The 16,767-nt window shown below is 41.0% G+C and overlaps 2 protein-coding genes across 3 annotated transcripts in view; one reads left to right on the forward strand and one right to left on the reverse strand.

Annotated features, from left to right (window-relative positions):
- The window catches only part of MTFR2 (mitochondrial fission regulator 2), a 157,455-nt gene extending 146,266 nt beyond the window's left edge, over nt 1-11,189 (forward strand). The window contains exon 8 of one of the 2 annotated variants that reach the window (XM_060114757.1): nt 11,046-11,189. In XM_060114757.1, the coding sequence (XP_059970740.1) occupies nt 11,046-11,132 (87 nt within the window). In that variant the 3' untranslated portion in view covers nt 11,133-11,189. The remainder of the gene's footprint in view (nt 1-11,045) is intronic. The other variant, XM_060114754.1, reaches the window with a different exon arrangement.
- Nucleotides 1-16,767, reverse strand: part of PDE7B (phosphodiesterase 7B) — a 215,292-nt gene that overhangs the window by 81,446 nt on the left and 117,079 nt on the right. Inside the window, exon 2 of the mRNA XM_060114761.1 lies at nt 617-700. Within this exon, the coding sequence (XP_059970744.1) occupies nt 617-700 (84 nt within the window). The remainder of the gene's footprint in view (nt 1-616; nt 701-16,767) is intronic.

Genomic DNA, 16,767 nt, shown 5'->3' on the forward strand with positions numbered 1-16,767 from the left:
AAATTAAGAGAATTATGAACCAGAGGTTGAGCAAATCTCCAAAGGAGGAATAGTATATGAAGAGGAAAGTTAGAAATAAATGAACCTCTGAAGTAGTTATAATGGAGGAAGCAGCAGCACGTGCAGACTGAAAGGACTCCGCCATGGTGAAGCGTTTTACCAGGGATGCAAGAACAGACCTCAGAGACTTAGATTCGACAAAGAAAGTAAAATTAGATAATGGATAGTTACTAAGGGCAGCTGTACAATAGGTTACCCTGTGGGGTTTTAAAAATAAAATAGAATCTCCTCTAGCCTAGTCCGGGCTGAAGGTGGAGAGAATGCCCTGGATAATGAAAGGAATAGCTTCCTCGTGTCGGGCTTCACTGTTTTCAAGATTTACATTTTTAAAGCTGGCATGATTCCACTGGACCCTCACTGAAGCTCTGTGAGGTAGGGCAGGGCCCGGATGACTTCACTACTAAGGAAATCTAAGGACCAAGGGTTAATTTGCAACTGGGCAGGGAGAGATGGAGGAAGGAAGGCGGACCTCCAAGGGTTTTGAAGTTCAGAGGGAAATGAGATTTTTTTTTTCAAGGAAACATTTGTTCCTTTCCAGGTACACTTGATTACTCACTGTTAAGGAGGCGGAAGTCAATGAATGGGTAGGAGCCGCGGCGTTCAGCAGGAACCCCCGTCTGACCCCTCAGTCGTACATCTCCTAGAAAACAAAATCCAAGCAAATGTTTGAAAACGTTGCCAAGTGTATTCACTTTTCCTCCGTAAATCCTCTTACCCACTTATGTCACTGGAACCTACACCAAATATCAGGGGAAAAATGATTCCATTCACCTTGTTTAAGAGAGCGCTATGTGGGAAGGGATATTTAATGAATGCTGAGCGTAATGAACTTGGCAATATTCTTGCTTTGTGTGTGTGTGTGTGTGGTACACGGGCCTCTCACTGTTGTGGCCCCTCCCGTTGCGGAGCACAGGCTCAGCGGCCATGACTCACGGGCCCAGCCGCTCTGCGGCACGTGGGATCCTCCCAGACCGGGGCACGAACCCGTGTCCCCTGCATCAGCAGGCGGACTCTCAACCACTGCGCCACCAGGGAAGCCCGAACTTGGCAATATTCTAACAAATGAAGCAGCACTCCTTTGTATTTGCCTGGAAGATAGTCTGTGAACATTTTGGTAATTTACAAAGTTTCCATAGTCCTTTTTATTCTTCCTATTGCCATAAAGATGAAGCATCTTAATCTGGAGGACAAAACGGTGTGCTGGGATTATAGCTTTTATTCTAATTAGAAGTTTTAATTGCCCACAGTGCTATTTTTCTTGGTTCCAGCACAGTTTTTTGTTTTGTTTTGTTTTGTTTTTCTCTGGCTGGTATCCACCTTACTTGTTTCTCAGGTTGTATCATTCATTGATTGACCTGCTTGAGAATCTGCTCAGATCAGGGCCAGTCTAGCTCCGGGCACTTTAAACCCTCAGTCTCCCTTGCACTTATGAGTCTGTAGAATTTCTAGTCCTTATTCATTTGTAGGTTTCCTTTAATGTCTGTGTTCACTTTCCCTGATTAAGGAAAGTAGTGAAGTTGAGTGGCAAGGTTTCACGTGGACTTCAGAACAAGGCAGACCTTGGATAAACCTGGCTCAGACACTTGCTAGCTGTGTGATCTTAGAAAATTTATTTCTCTGAGCCTCAGTTGCTTCACTTCAAGGTGTCATTGGTTGGAGAATCTAAAGTAACACTTGCTGCCTGGAAATAAATGCTGGTTTTACTTCCTTCTACAATCCTGCAAGGCAGGCATCATGCATATTATGTGTTTCTCATTCCTCTGTAGTGCTTTGTGTGTTGTCTGGTACTTAGCAAACTCTAAGTGAATGTCTTCTATTAACAAGAATAGACATAATGACCAAATTCACCTATTAGTACATATAATACAGAATCAGAGGAGAGGTAAAAATACAGTAGACCTAATATATGTCCAGAAGACTTGAATTGGGGAAGGTTTCAGTTCCAAGAGTAATGCCTCCACTTCCATAAACCACTCTTTCCCAGACAAGAGGTGGCACTAGGGCCTCAGCCTACGAGTACAGAGCAGGAACAGTCTTCTCTCATTAACTCCGGGAGTTAACCAGAGCCTGGATGAGATCTCCATCAGCTATAACCCATGCAATTGACAGTGTTTAACATATCCCTCACAGATGGGCCTGTGTACACATGGGCTTGTAAACTGTAAGCTGTGAGCCCTTGGGCTATTCTTTGCTTTGAATTTTATATTGATGCTTTATTTAATGTTTTGTATAATTTGATATTGTAGTGCCGTATTGATATTAAAGAACATTACAATTTATGGAACACAGTAAAGTGGGAGGAGGAGAGAAGAGGTGGAAAAGTACATTTAAAAATATGAATATAAAAAATGAATATAATCTGACATTAAAGAAGAGAATGCTAGTATTTGATAAATTCGTGGGGCTGGATGGTCAACAGTTATAGGAAAGCCACCAGAAAAAGCTGAAGAGTTTTCCTCTCCTCGAGTTGTCTTCAACACCTTATGTTTATAACTCTCTAAAGAGTTTACAAAGCACTTTCACAAACATCACGGTATATTTATTTTCTTGTTTTTCTCATTGGATCTTCACAATAGCCTTGTGAGGAGAGTCACTATTATTACCCTTACTTTATAGGTGAGAAAATAGAGGCTCAGAAAAGAGGGTGAACGATTGCTACTCACCCTAATGGCCCCAGCTCAGGACTCAGACCCCTTAAAGGCACTCAGTAGATTGACTTTATTTATGTTTAAACTTTTATCATTTTTTATTGAAGTATTGTTGACTTACAATATTATATTAGTTTCAGGTGTATAGCATAGTGATTCAGTGTTTTTACAGGTTATATTCTTTTAAATGTTATTACAAGATAATGACAGCAATTCCTAGTGCTATACAGTATATCCTTGTTTCTTATCTATTTTATACATGGTAGTTTGCATCTCTTAATCTGATAACCCTATCTTCCCCCTCCCCTCTTCTTTCTCCCCTCTGGTAACCACTGATTTGTTTTCTGTACCTGTCGCTTTCTGTTTTGCTATATACATTCATTTGTATTAATTTTTAGATTCCACATATAAGTAATATCATACAGTTTTTGTCCTTTTCTGTCTGACTAATTTCACTAAGCATAGTATTCTCTAGGCCCATCCACGTTGCTGCAGTGGCAGAAATTCATTCTTTTTTATGACTGAGTAATATTCCCCTGTGTATATATACCATATCTTCTTTATCCATTTGTCTACTGACTTTAATTGACTGCCTGAGTTTATGGTGCTTTAAGCTTATAATTAGCAGGGCCAGTCCTTAAATCTAGGTTGTTAAACTTCATAGGCAAAGATCTCTCCTCTCAATACCATTGATTTTTTTGTCTATGAAGTGTGCGCACCTGGTTTTTGAAGTTAAAAAAAGTCATAGACCTCCACATGATAGAGGCTGTGCTTTTAGTATTTATCAAGAAAATACAGCATGTTAAAAATGATACAACAAACGCAGCACTGCCTTTAAATGAATTTATATTTTATGAGTGACAGTAAGATAGACATACACTTGAAAACCTAGGCAGACTGGGACTTCCCGGGTGGTGCAGCAGTTAAGACTCTGCACTCCCTATGCAGGGGGCCCGGGTTCGATCCCTGGTCAGGAAAATAGATCCCACATGCATGCCACAACTAAGAGTTTGCATACCACAACTAGGGAGCCAGCAAGCCACAACTAAAGAGCCAGGCTGCTGCAACTAAGACCTGGCTCAACCATATAAATAAATAAATGATAATAAAAGAAAACCTGTGTGGAGATGAGACTGTCTTCATTTGGTCTAAAGCTGGCTCGGCTTGTGATTTGTTCACCTGTTGTGCCATCCCTTTGGGCTTCTCCTATGGGTTTCAAGCTCACTAATTGGAACTCACTTCCTCACTGGTATTTGCTTCTCAGTGTTACCAAAGAGGTCATCCTGACTTTGTAGATCTGAAGGTACTATTTTCCCAGAAAATTTCTGTCTAATATCAATGTGGGTTTTAAAGCCTCTTCCAGAGTTTATTTCCATTTGTCCATCTGAGGGTCTAAGGTAGAGGTGACCCGTCATCATGACTTTAGATTTAGACTTCAGATTTAGAGAAATTGTGAGGAGACAGTACCAGGTGGCGGAACGGGTAAAGGGGGCGGGGGTGGGGTGGTGATACGCTGAGAGTCAGGAAACTCTCGTTACTGGGAGGATCAGCATTTTGCCACCTTGGTGACCTTGGGCAAATCAATAACTACTTCGAGGTCCAGTTTTCTAATATTTAAATTTGCATTATATAGCATTCCCCACCCCCACCTCCCCATGGGATTGTTGTGAGGAAATTATCAGGTTCCTGAAAAACAACATGATGATTAACATTATTGAATACTTATGCTGTGCTGAGCATTTTACATGCATTATCTCATATCATCTATCCAACAACCCAATGAAGGAGGTATTATTATTATTATTATTATTATACCATTCACAGATGAGGAAACTGAAGCTAATGGAAATTTGATATTTTGTCTGTGCTCAGAGCTAGTGAGTGGGGAGCTCGTGCTCAAACTCAGAACTGGCTCCAAACCCCATGTTCTTAACCAACCATTCTCCTATAGCATCAGGATAAAAGAACTGCATAAATAGTTAAGCATTAACTTTTTATTGCATAATGTATGCTCTGATTGCTAGTTGCCCATAAACCAAATATATATTCATCATGATTCCAGGAAACTAAATACCAGGAGAATCTACCCCCTTGATGAATTTGAGATTCAATCAGATAGATGCTGTTTATTCAAATAGCAGTTCAGTGGAAATGGGCTGCATGAATAAGACAACCAAATCCTGCTCTGGATCAACAAGGCATCTATTATTTTCAAGTAAGAAATGGAAAGCAATTATTAAAAATATTATTCAGCAGAATGCAAACGACCTGGCAACTAATTTACCGAAGCTCTTAATTAAGATAATTTTTTTATGATGCCAGCCCACTTTTGAGAAAAAGAGACAAGTAACAGTGAAGCATGTTGATAGATTAGATACCTAAACAAACAAATAAAACAAATCAACAGCAACAACAACAAACTACAAAACCCTAAATGTGCCACTGCAGTGTTTATTCTTTCTGTGACTATTATTATAGTCTTGGAAGCAGATACTCATAAACCTAACGATGGCCTTTAGGTGTGACAGCTAATTGCTTTGAAGAAGGAGGAAATCATGTTAAAAATACTAATGAGGCAGGAGGCAGGACAAGTGGGCTAACAATGCATTTTAGAAATTCTTCCACATGAAAAGTTAGATACAAACAAACCAAAGATTCCGTATCTTCAGTGTTCTATTGAATCAAAGCTTGAATGGGGTGAAACGAATGTTTTCCGCATATATTTCTCATATAGAAAGCTCTTGCTCCTTCTCCCTGCTTTCGTGAGCCCCTTCTGATATTAAATTGCTTCAATATGCTCGTGGGAAGAGAGAAATAATTCAGTAACCATGGTCCCTGGAGGAGCAGAGACCACTGGTCCAAAGCACAGAATGAGTGGCGTCCTACTGCACTGCTTTTACTGGCCCGTGGTCTCAAGCAATCATCTGTTTACCTAAGGCCTTATATCCAAGCTAAACAATTACTTTGACTCTTCATTAGACCCTTGTTTAACTGAAGCAAATTTTTTTTCTGGCAAACGGAAGGTGCAGTGGAAGCAGGGAGGAAGCGTTGACAGCTCAGGATCGCGTCCTCGCTCTGTTCTCATTGTGTGCCAGAAGGAAACACACAGCGGGGGAATTCTTATTTTGAAAGGGCTGCTCCTCTTTTGCCCCTTCAGGCCGAAAACATAACATGTCGTCCTCGGGTATTTAAAGCTGCCAACACAGGCAGAGAGCTGAGACAGCCACTCACCCTCCCCGGGGACGAGGTTCCAGGATGGACCTCTTGCCCACTTGGCCTCTCAGGCCGTCTCTGCTTAATAAAAGCTTGGGAGGGAGCAGACGTTATGTGGCCTCTTACGTAACGGGCAGAGAGGGTGGAGATGCTGATGGCGATGACAACTTACAGTGGCTGAAACATGGGCCACGTGACGAGAAGCAGACTCTGGCCCCAGTCATGGTGTCAAGGTCATTTCAGGGTGGGGAAAAGAAGCAGGAGAGGGACAGAGCACTAGCTCCTGTGCTCTGATCGCCTCTGAGACGAAGGAGGAAAATCATGAGAACAGCTGCAGGCACCACCGGGTAGACGTTCACAGGGCACCACAATGAATGAGAAAGATGGTCGCAGAGTCAGGAAGATGCTATCGAGCCACCCATTTGGGCAGGAGGGAAGACGCTCCCGTGAAAGGTATTCCTCTGCGCTTCCTTAGACATTTCTAATTCATGTCACTGCCACAAACTTGCAAAATGAAGGCAGAGAGAAGCCAGATCCCCAAATCTCACACTGGAACTTTCAACAGGCTGCATTGCCTCGGAGCCGGCGGCGGTGAACATTTCAGAGGACTACCCTCAATTAGCAAAGTGAATGATTTCTCCTAAGATGTTTATCTAGCCAAATAAAAAGGAGAAGTTTTGTGCAATTTAATCACTCCACAGATTTATGGGAGAGGACGGGCAGCCAGTTCAGATGAGTCAGGCAGAGAGGACTATCTGAGGACTGTGAGCTCACATGAGATCCAAGATGGCTGATTAGACCCCAGTTTCCCACCCAGAGGTTCAATCTTCTGCTTTACTTTCTCGAGTGGGGCTGGGCCTGTCTCATTACTAAGAACCTCTCCAGTGGTCTGTTGCACTAATTGTGTCTTTCTGGGCTGTCGCTGAGAGAGCTTTGTGTGTTGGAAAGAGAGGAACCAGGAGTTATTTGTCCAGAAACCATGCTTTTGGCAAAAGGAACAATATAAAGCTTTCCTTGCATGTGAAAAAAGTTCTTTTTTTTCTTCTCTTTGAAAAAACCTTGAACTTTCTGTCAAAATCAGAGAAGGGGAAATGTCACCAAGTTAGAGTTAATATTCTATTGCCTATACTGTATGACCTTGCAACTTTAGAATTATTAAATACTTTGTGACAAATGCACATTTGGGGACTCACATGCTGCAAAAGTGAATATATAAATAGCAGTGCTTTTATTTTCTAAAGCGGGTATGGTATGTTTTAACTCAGACTAGACATTCTTTAGCTTGATGGTTTTACAGGGGGAAATGAGAAAAAAAGTTACAATCACTAGGAACACAGAAGACTAATAAAAAAAGATATTGAACAAGAAGCAGCAGGAATGCCTAAAGAGAATTCCAAGAAGCTGTAAAAGAACTTAAAAGGACACCAAGCACATGTCTTCTTGCAAAGATTGAGAATAAGGGGAATAATCTGAGGAGTCATTTTAGGGAATACGTGATCTGGATCTGCCTTAAGTAATGAAAACACCAGTGTAAGCTTGCACATTATTCACTTATTTCTGGGATAATGCTTTTTACCTCCAGAATCTCACCGAAGCAAAGTTTGCTATTTTTTAATAAATGTATAATACACACACACAATGCCTGGCACATCATAGGCACTCAAAAAAAACTACAAAAAAGCAGTAGCTATTATTATGATTTTGTTGCTGTTCTGAGATTCCTGTGCCCTCCCCCACCATAGTAGGTATTATTTAGGAGAATTTCAAAGTCAGGCACTGTTTTAAGGACTGTACATGTATGAGCTGGTTTAGTCCTCATAACCATCCGCCTGAGGTAGGTATGTGCAACCTCCATGTTGTGCTGAGGAACACAGAGTTTGTAAGTCACTGAATTGGGATCAGAAGCCAGGTGGCCTCGGGAGCCATTGCTCTCTAAGCCACTGCTGTGCAGAGCCAATGTCTCCATTCTTTACAACAGTGACCAGTCAGATCACCCATGACATTTTTCATGGCTTTCTTGACCTTCCCAGGCTGTGTTTTTCCTCTCTCTGCTGGGCAGGTCAAGGTTAATGAAAGTCAGTACCAAAGCTATGTCCTGAGGAAATCTTGATGCTTCATGTCAGTACTGTAAGCCCAGGACCACAGAGGTGCCACAGATCATGACACTAGAAGCTATGAGTCTCAGAGGATGCAGGTTAGACTACGGGGAGTCTAGACTCCACTGGAGAGCTAGGTATCTTGTAGGGAAGTAGAACTTTTGGGTAAGTGTGTCAGCAAAGGGGCCAATTCTAGAGCAGGCTCTGAAGAGACCCTAGACTAATTCAGTTCATTTTGATAAACTGTCATGCAAAACATTACACAAAGTGTTGGAAAGTAGGTGGGGAAAGGGAAACACAAATGAACAGAAGATGTCATCTTGGCACTAAGATCATTAATCATCTAGAAGAGATTCATCGAAATGAGTAAATATGGTATAAAGCCAGAAAGAATCTAACTTTTAGTGATAACTGGGATATTTGGGTTTGGATCCTTGTCTCAGAAGTGCTGTGAGGTTTTATGATTTTATATGGATAAATAATTTGGACATGTCTGGGTCTAAAATAACTTCCTAGTAATCTACAAAACTGTTTCAGTTAGTAGAACTGAAAGAGAATCATTTAATGTTCAATTAAATAATTTAATATAATTTTACATTTAAAAGGACTTCACATTTTAGAACAATGATTGAAGGTGTGATTTAGACTCTCTACCAGGTCTTCAGTAAGCAAATTTCTGTGGGTACAGGCACATAATTTAAATTAGAACACTCTTTCTGAAACCACTTGTCACCAGGAAGAGACGTCCTTTGGATTTAATGAGTATGTTAGCTTTCTGGAAAAAAAATATACATACAGCAGAAGAGGTGGGGGAGGAGGAAGCGCAGAATGAAGAGGAGGAGGAGAGAGAAGAGGCTACAAAGAAAACGGACACAGGGAGGGACCGGATCCTGGGGCTGAGGGAAAGGGAGGCATCAGAGATAATTTGTAGATTTTTGTCTTGCATACCTGGATGGTTGGTTGTACCCATCACAGAAAAAGGAAATTCTCAAAGAGAAGTCATTTCATGTCCTTCATTTGATAAATGATATTTAATATAAATGATATTTATGAGACATGATATTTTTGGCAGGCAACACAATGGTGAAGAACCTTGGGAACAGTCTTTGCCTCCTGGAGTTTACATTCTCTTGGAGGGGACAGCATAGAGGAATTATATGCATAAATGTAAAGTTGCAACTTTGGGTACTGGAACAAAAGAGAGGTCTATTGATGTTAAGAAAGTTATAACAAACTTCACTTTGCTAGGGAGGTTATTGTGAGCCTCCCCGAGAAGGTGACATTTGATCTGAGCTCTCGGGAATGAACAGGAGGTAATTCCAGGTGAACATATGTCCCGATTTGCCCAGGAAAGTCTTGATTAAGGCCCACTGTCTCTCCTGGTGTAATTAGTAATAGGCCCCTTTCACACTTGGAAGTATTCTGATTGGATCATACATTACATGATTACCCCCGAGTGCGGCAGTCCAGGCAGACAGGCGTGCATGTCCAAAGGTTTTATTGCAGGTGGATGGTGTGTCTGAGCTCCTGTAACAAGACCTAGTGTGTATCATGGGAAAGAACACAGCGGTTGAGGTGGGGCATGATGCACAATGAGGCTGGAGAGAGGTGTCAGGGCTTTGCGGGACAGGCTGAGGAGTTTGACCTTATTCCAAAAGAATTAGGAAGCCATGTGATGATGTTAAGGGGGAGATGATATAACTGGATTCGCATGTTGAAAAAAACAACTTTGGGTGCACAATAGAGAAGGATTGAAAGGGGCGAGAAGGACTAGTTAGGGGATCATTGTATTGATAGTAGTCCAGGTGAGAAAAAGTGGTGGCTTGGAGTATGGCAGTAGTCCTAGCAGAGAAGTGAATAGATTTTAGACATATTTAGTAGGTAGAAATGACATGTGGAATTGCCTGGGACGTCTGAGGGAGAGGGAAATATCAAGGATAATTCCTAGATTCCTGGCTTTTTGTAACTGGATGATTGATTATGCTAACCACAGAAAAGGGGAATTTAAAAAGGATATGGGAGACGTTCATGTGATCAACTTTGGCTACGTTGAGTTTAAGTGTTACTGTTATTTCAAAGCAAAAATGTCAAGTAGGCGGTTGGACATATGGGTCTGGACCCATAGGGAATGTCTGGGATGAATATATAAATTTATAAATCAAATAAAACTACAGGCATGTATAAATTTGCCTAGGAAATGAAGTGATAAGTGAACAAGGCCTGGCATCCAGGGTTAAGCAACTCTAACATTTAATATCTTGCTGGAGGAGGAGTCTATAAGGGAGAAGAGGCAGCTATAAAGGTAGGAAGAAATCCAGAAGCTCATTTTGTCATGGAAGAGAGTAATTCAAGAGAGAGGGAATGGCTTTCAGATAGATCTTGCTGAAAGCGTAAGTGAAATGAGGATTGAAAAAAGTCCATTGGGTTTAGCTGAGTGACAGTAGTGTGAAATAGAAGCAGAGTCCTTTGGGCATCACATGGAGTTGGGAAATTGGGAAGGTTTTATTAAGGAGCCAATATTTAGATGATCTTAAAAGATAAGTAAAATTTTGAGATTTTACAGTGTTGGCTTGCAGTTGATCCAGCTATGATGATTGAAATGAAGGGAAGAGATTTTTAGGAAAAAATCATGCTGATCTTAAGAACACTGGTAATCCATAAGATTGATATTAATAACAAAATATAATTTGAAAATTGCACAGAGGATAAAACAGCCCTGGTCACGAAAATGCCTGCAGATTTTTGCAAAATATAGTGATACCCCATCTAATCACTTCCTATACCTAAATATTCTTCAAGAAAAAAAAAAGAAGTCTCCTGGAAATCAGTGCCAAGGAGAGTATTTGTTGGGAAGAAAAGGATGGGCACATTAACGAGAAGAAATATAATTAATAAGATAAAATACCAAGTCCTAATATTGTTGAATAATTTCTTGTTTTCTTGAACTTTGAATAATTTGAGAAAAGCATTTCAATGTATTGTTTGTTTTCATGTGCTTCTGAACTTCCTGATTCTGGCCGGGAACAAGGACAGACCTGCCAAAATACTGCAAGAAAAGATGTTGCTGATCACAGGCAGGAAATACTCAAAGTCCCACGAGATAGCCTGTTCTTAGGAGACTTCCACACGAAGTCTGCTGACCTCAGAAGGACCATCAGGCCACCACACTCACTGCTGGAGCCTGCTCAGGGTTAGGAGGTGTTTGGGAGTTCTTCATTCCAGGCATCCGTGCCAACATGGCACTGGAGGTTCTTTTAAACTCCAAGTGTTGTTCATTTTTTGTTTTTCAGAAGGGAAACAGATGGCAAAAACTGGACTCAGTTGGGAAATGGTTGAATCTATTATGTTACATCCATGTTATAGGATGTTATTTTGCTGTTAAAACCTGTCACTTATATTTCTATAGTAATCGCTAACATTTATTGAGCATACAGTATGTGCTAGGTAATGTCTGAAGTACTTTTCATGAATTAACTCATTTCATCCTCTCAATAGCCCCCTTAAATAAGTACTGTTGTCTATGTCGTACCTGGGAGACAGAGGTGTTAAATTACTTTTCCAAGATGACATAGTCAATGAGTGTGAAGGCAGATTTGGATGCCTGGCTCCACAGCCTGTGTTTTCAACTAATATGGTAAAATATGTCTGTTCAAATATGTCTTGATCTGAAGTGAGAGCCATGGTATATTGTTAAGGGAGGGTGGGTATTATGTAGTATTGAAAAACTATCACAAAGAAGAAACCAATAATATGAGAAGCTATTTACTACCTCTATGAACTTGGTAACTATTAACCATTCTGGGTTTCATTCAATCTTCTGTTTTGTTAAATAGGGATAATAATATCTGCTCTGTATACCTCATAGAAGGTAGGAATGAAATCACGTGGATAAAAGTGTTTTGTCAATCATCTTGTAATAAAGTTTATTATTAAGAATAGTCTTATTGATATTGCTATATAAGAGTTAAACGTACATAATATACTACACATTATATAAATTCTATATTGAATTATATTTTATGTATTGTATAAATAATATTATTGATATTGCTCTATAAATCTAGGTCATTGTTAAAATAGATTCAAACAGAGTAACATTACTGTTTGATATATAATTAAATGTGAATTGGGGCTTCCCTGGTGGCGCAGCGGTTGAGAATCTGCCTGCTAATGCAGGGGACATGGGTTCGAGCCCTGGTCTGGGAGGATCCCACATGCCGCGGAGCAACTAGGCCCGTGAGCCACAACTACTGAGCCTGTGCGTCTGGAGACTGTGCTCCGCAACAAGAGAGGCCACGATAGTGAGGGGCCCGTGCACCACGATGAAGAGTGGCCCCCGCTTGCCACAACTAGAGAAAGTCCTCGCACAGAAATGAAGACCCAACACAGCAAAAATAAATAAATTAATTAATAAACTCCTACCCCCAACATCTTAAAAAAAAGTGAATTAAGGGTGCTGTAGTCAAATGTGCTTGTGAAATGTAGAGGTTTAATAAAATTAAACTTTAAAAAGTTGCAATATTATGGGCTGAATTGTGCCCTCCATTCATATATTGAACCTGTAACCCCCTTAGTACCTCAGAATGTAACTATATTTTGTGATCGGGCCTTTAAAGAGGTGATTAAGTTAAAATGAGGCCATTATGATGGGTCCTAATCCAATCTGACTTGTGTTTTTATAAAAAGAGCACATTAGACATGCAAGGAGACACCAGTTTTGTGTGAGCCCAGAGAAAAGGCCATGTGGGGACATAGCGAGAAGGTGGACATCTGAAAGCCAAGGACAGAGGCTTCAGAAGAAACCAGACATGTTGATACCTTGATCTTGGACTAACCTCTAGAACTGTGAGAAAACAAATTTCTGATATTTAAGACACTCAGTCTATGGTATCTTGTTAGGTAGAGAGGCTGCTTCTACTGTCAAAGAAGACTCGTCGGAATTTGGGGGTTCAATGTCCCCACCTTCATCAGGGCCTTCTCATATGTCTCCATTTTCCAATTTTCAGAGTCCCATTCCTTCCCACTCAAGGCCCTCACTTTAATAGTAAACACCCTCCAACGTTGGGAATTCAATTTGTTTTGTAATTCAGCCATTAGCCGGATGAGATTCTGGGCTTGGCTTTTAGGAATCTCAGCTTTGCAGCTACAGGAAATGAGTCTCTTTCAAGGCAGACATAGAAGCTTTCAGGGTCATTTATACAGCACTTGAGCTGGAAATTTGAATCCCTGAAGTCATTCTTTTCTTTTTCCACTTTGTCCAGCAACGTTAGGAATACCCAGCCAATCTCATTATTCTTGTTAGTTTGACAAAAAAATTTGAAGGGATTATATACATGGGTACCCAGAAGCTTGCCTCTTATACATGTTTAGTTAGGAGAATCTATTGTTGACATTTTGCATATCTCTATTGCCACATCACACTGTGAACTCACCAGTGTTCCCTTTACTAATGGGAATAGAGTAATTAGCATCTTTAAATCTAATCATATTAGACAGCCAATCCCGGACAGCCCAGACCAATTTAGAAAACCCATCCTCAAGATTCTGTTCCTCTCGAACCACTCTTGTTACCCAAATCTGTATTAGTCAGGGTTTTGTTTCTCTGAAGAACCCTGACTAATACGTGCGAGATTTTTTGGATCTTTCCAATTATTCAGCTTCACTGTGAAGGTGAGATCATACAGAATTTCCCAAACATCTTTGTCCACAAAACATGTTTTTCAAGTATCTTCTAAGATGACTATTTTGAGGAAAATAATTGGGTATATACTGTTCTACATGGAGCCTGTGTGTGTGTGTGTGCGTGTGTGCGTGCATGTGTGTGTAATACTTAGGTCAAAATCTCGGCACTGGAAGGAGCTTAGAGGTCCCCTAGTGCCCTTCTCTGGTACCATCACTCTGCATTCTTGTCCTGTATGACTAAGTCTACACATCTGGTTCTAATTGCTTTTTTGGGGTACAGACCAACTGGCTATTTATTCACTTATTCCTCAAATATGTTTTGAGTGCCTACTATGTGCCAGGCCCTGTTTTAGACTCTGAGACTATGGCAATGAACAGAACAGACAGAACATGCCTGCTCAGGTTCCAGTGGAGGCAAGACAGACAATAGACAAAATTAACTAATAAATTGCTGATAGTACCTGATGTAAGTGCTCTGGGGTGAATAAAGCAGGGAAGGGGTGAGGGAGTTCTGGGTGGGCTGGGTGGGAGGTGGGACTGAGGTTTAAATAGAGGAGGGTGTGGGAGGGCTGCTCGGAGGTGCCTTGGAGCAAAGACCTGAATGAAATGTGAGAGGAGTCGTGGGGCCATCTGGGAGGAGCATTTCAGGGAAGAGCAAGCACAAGCCTGATATGTTCTAGAATTAGCAAGGAGGCCAGCATGCTGGAGCAGAGAGAGTGTGGGGAGGAGATAAGGGCAGAGAGATGACAAGTGGGGAGGGGTGGGCAAGGAGGCGAGTCGGAAATATCAATAGCTTAGAGACTCAGAGAGAAACGGAGACACAAGGAGGTTTTGCAGAGAGAGTGACATGATCTGACTAATGTTTTTAAAGCATGGCTCTGGCAGCTCTGTTGCTGATCTCGGGTGGCCTCGGCCTGCAGTGGCTTGAAGCAGGATTTCGGTTCCCAGCCAGAGGCCAGACATTGAAGTCAGGCCGTAGCAGTGAGAGCGCTGAATCTTAGCCACTACACTATGATGGCCAGTGGCCAGTGACAAGGCCCTGGCCCATCAGCTTTGTAGAAATAAATTTCCACAAAGAGACGGAAAGAAGTGAATCAAGTCAAGTGTTTATGAGGAGGAAAAGAAGGGTATGTGTGGACAGACACAGGGGCGGACTCAGAGGAGGAGTCACTTGTGGTAGTCTGAATCACTTATATGGGGCATTTCTACCGGTTTCCTTTGGCCAGTCATCTTTCTTTGCCTGGTTCTGAGTCCGTATTTGGTTTATCTCAGGGTCCTCCCATGTTGGTGTGCGCATCTCTTAGCCAAGATGGATTTTAGCGAAGAGGGCTTCGGGTAGGTTGACATCACTCCCTTTTTGACCTCCAACGAGCCTTTCCGCGCGTGTATAGTCGGGAAGGTCTCCTCGAGCTCGAGAATGAGAAATATGTGGTCTCTATCTTTTATCTGGGCAGGGCTCAGCTCTTCTCTCCCTCCTGCTATTTTGGAATATCTGTCCACAGGGGACAAACTCCTGCTGCTCAGCCAGGGGCCCATCTATCTCCTGCCTCATTGGGAATAAACTGTTGGGGAGTTTATACATTTAGTAGATTCCCAAACAAATGTAACCCAGATGCTGTCTTGTGTCCTAGTTATGACAAGTCCAGTCAGCCACCAAGGCCTGTTACTGTGTGCCGCTCCCCACCCCCCAGAGGTTGTCTTATCACTTAGCAGGGTAGGCACTCTATTAAAGCCTGTGTATGCAGGGCCCTCTCTAGGAAAGGGGGCTAAGGCCCAATAAACATTCTTCTGGCATCATGGAGAAGGCAGAAAATTGGTCAAGTCACATGATCATGTGGCTACTTCATTCATACAAGTTCCCATCAAATTTATAAGTACGTAGGATACAAATACATCTATTTTAGGGAGAGGTGTATTTTAGAATATCTTATTATCTTTAAAATTAATTAAACTTGTCCTAGCAGAATACATACTTGGAAGAAAGACCTTGCAGCATATTGACTTGGAATAAGAACTATTTAAGAAGCAGATAAAATATAAAACTCAAGAAACATTGGCTCCTATAGAAACGGTCCCTGAAACCTGCCCTTCTGTGCCTGAACTTTATTTACAATAGGGTTAATTGGAACATACATTAATTTGCCCACCCCTTGCTTGTTTACACAGCCATCATAATTACCCTTGGCGACTAAGCCGAAGTGGAGGTACTTTATAAACAGAGATCATTTGATTTTTTTTAACCAAATAATATTCAGACAACTTTTGCCTTTTTTCTAGTTTTCTGACACTTTCCCACTCTCCATAATTCCACCAGGATTATTGACAGGAGCTTAGCAAATATATCTGCGAATAGTTGGGATTATAGTTCACTAGACCCAGAATCTTGAACTTTTGCAAAATGGCCCTTGTTTTTGTCTATTGTTTGTTTTTTTACTTTCTTGGGCTTCCATTCCAACCCTCTACACTGACCCTATTTAAAACAAAGCTATACCTTTTCTACTTTGAATTCATTCTTTTGGACAAAAAGAAAGAAAAAAAAAAGGGATGGTGAACTTTTATTGCTCTTTCTCAGTCTGCTGCTGCTCTTAACATTTTGCTGCTTTCCTGGGCCATAGGCTGGTTCTTTTCCATCCTTGTTCTTTAAAGGGCATTTTAAGAAATCCTTTAAAAAATCCTTTCTCATTGGTTTGCATCAGGCATTTGTGTTTGCCTTTGGTTACATGAATCTTCCTCTGTCTTTTGTGCATGTTATTAATAGTTTAAAAAATATTTGAACTCATCAGAGAACTTTTTATACACCTTCATTGACTTCTTCAGGTAAACCTCTCTATTCTTGCTTACAGAGATACCTTGTGATCTCGATGTTTCTTTCCTATAAACCCAGAAGTCCGAGAATACATCTTAGCTATCACTGGGAAAATTATGCCTGAATTAAATGAATAAATACACATTCTAAGAAGTTTGTATTTTAGATTTTTCTGTCCTATCAAGTCTTACAGCCTTTCAGAATCTATTTTGATGGCAATATACATTTCCCTTTATGAAATTAAAGTCTAACAATGTCCCAA

This window comes from Mesoplodon densirostris, chromosome 12, assembly GCF_025265405.1.
Source record: "Mesoplodon densirostris isolate mMesDen1 chromosome 12, mMesDen1 primary haplotype, whole genome shotgun sequence".
NCBI classification, from domain to species: Eukaryota; Metazoa; Chordata; class Mammalia; order Artiodactyla; family Ziphiidae; genus Mesoplodon; species Mesoplodon densirostris.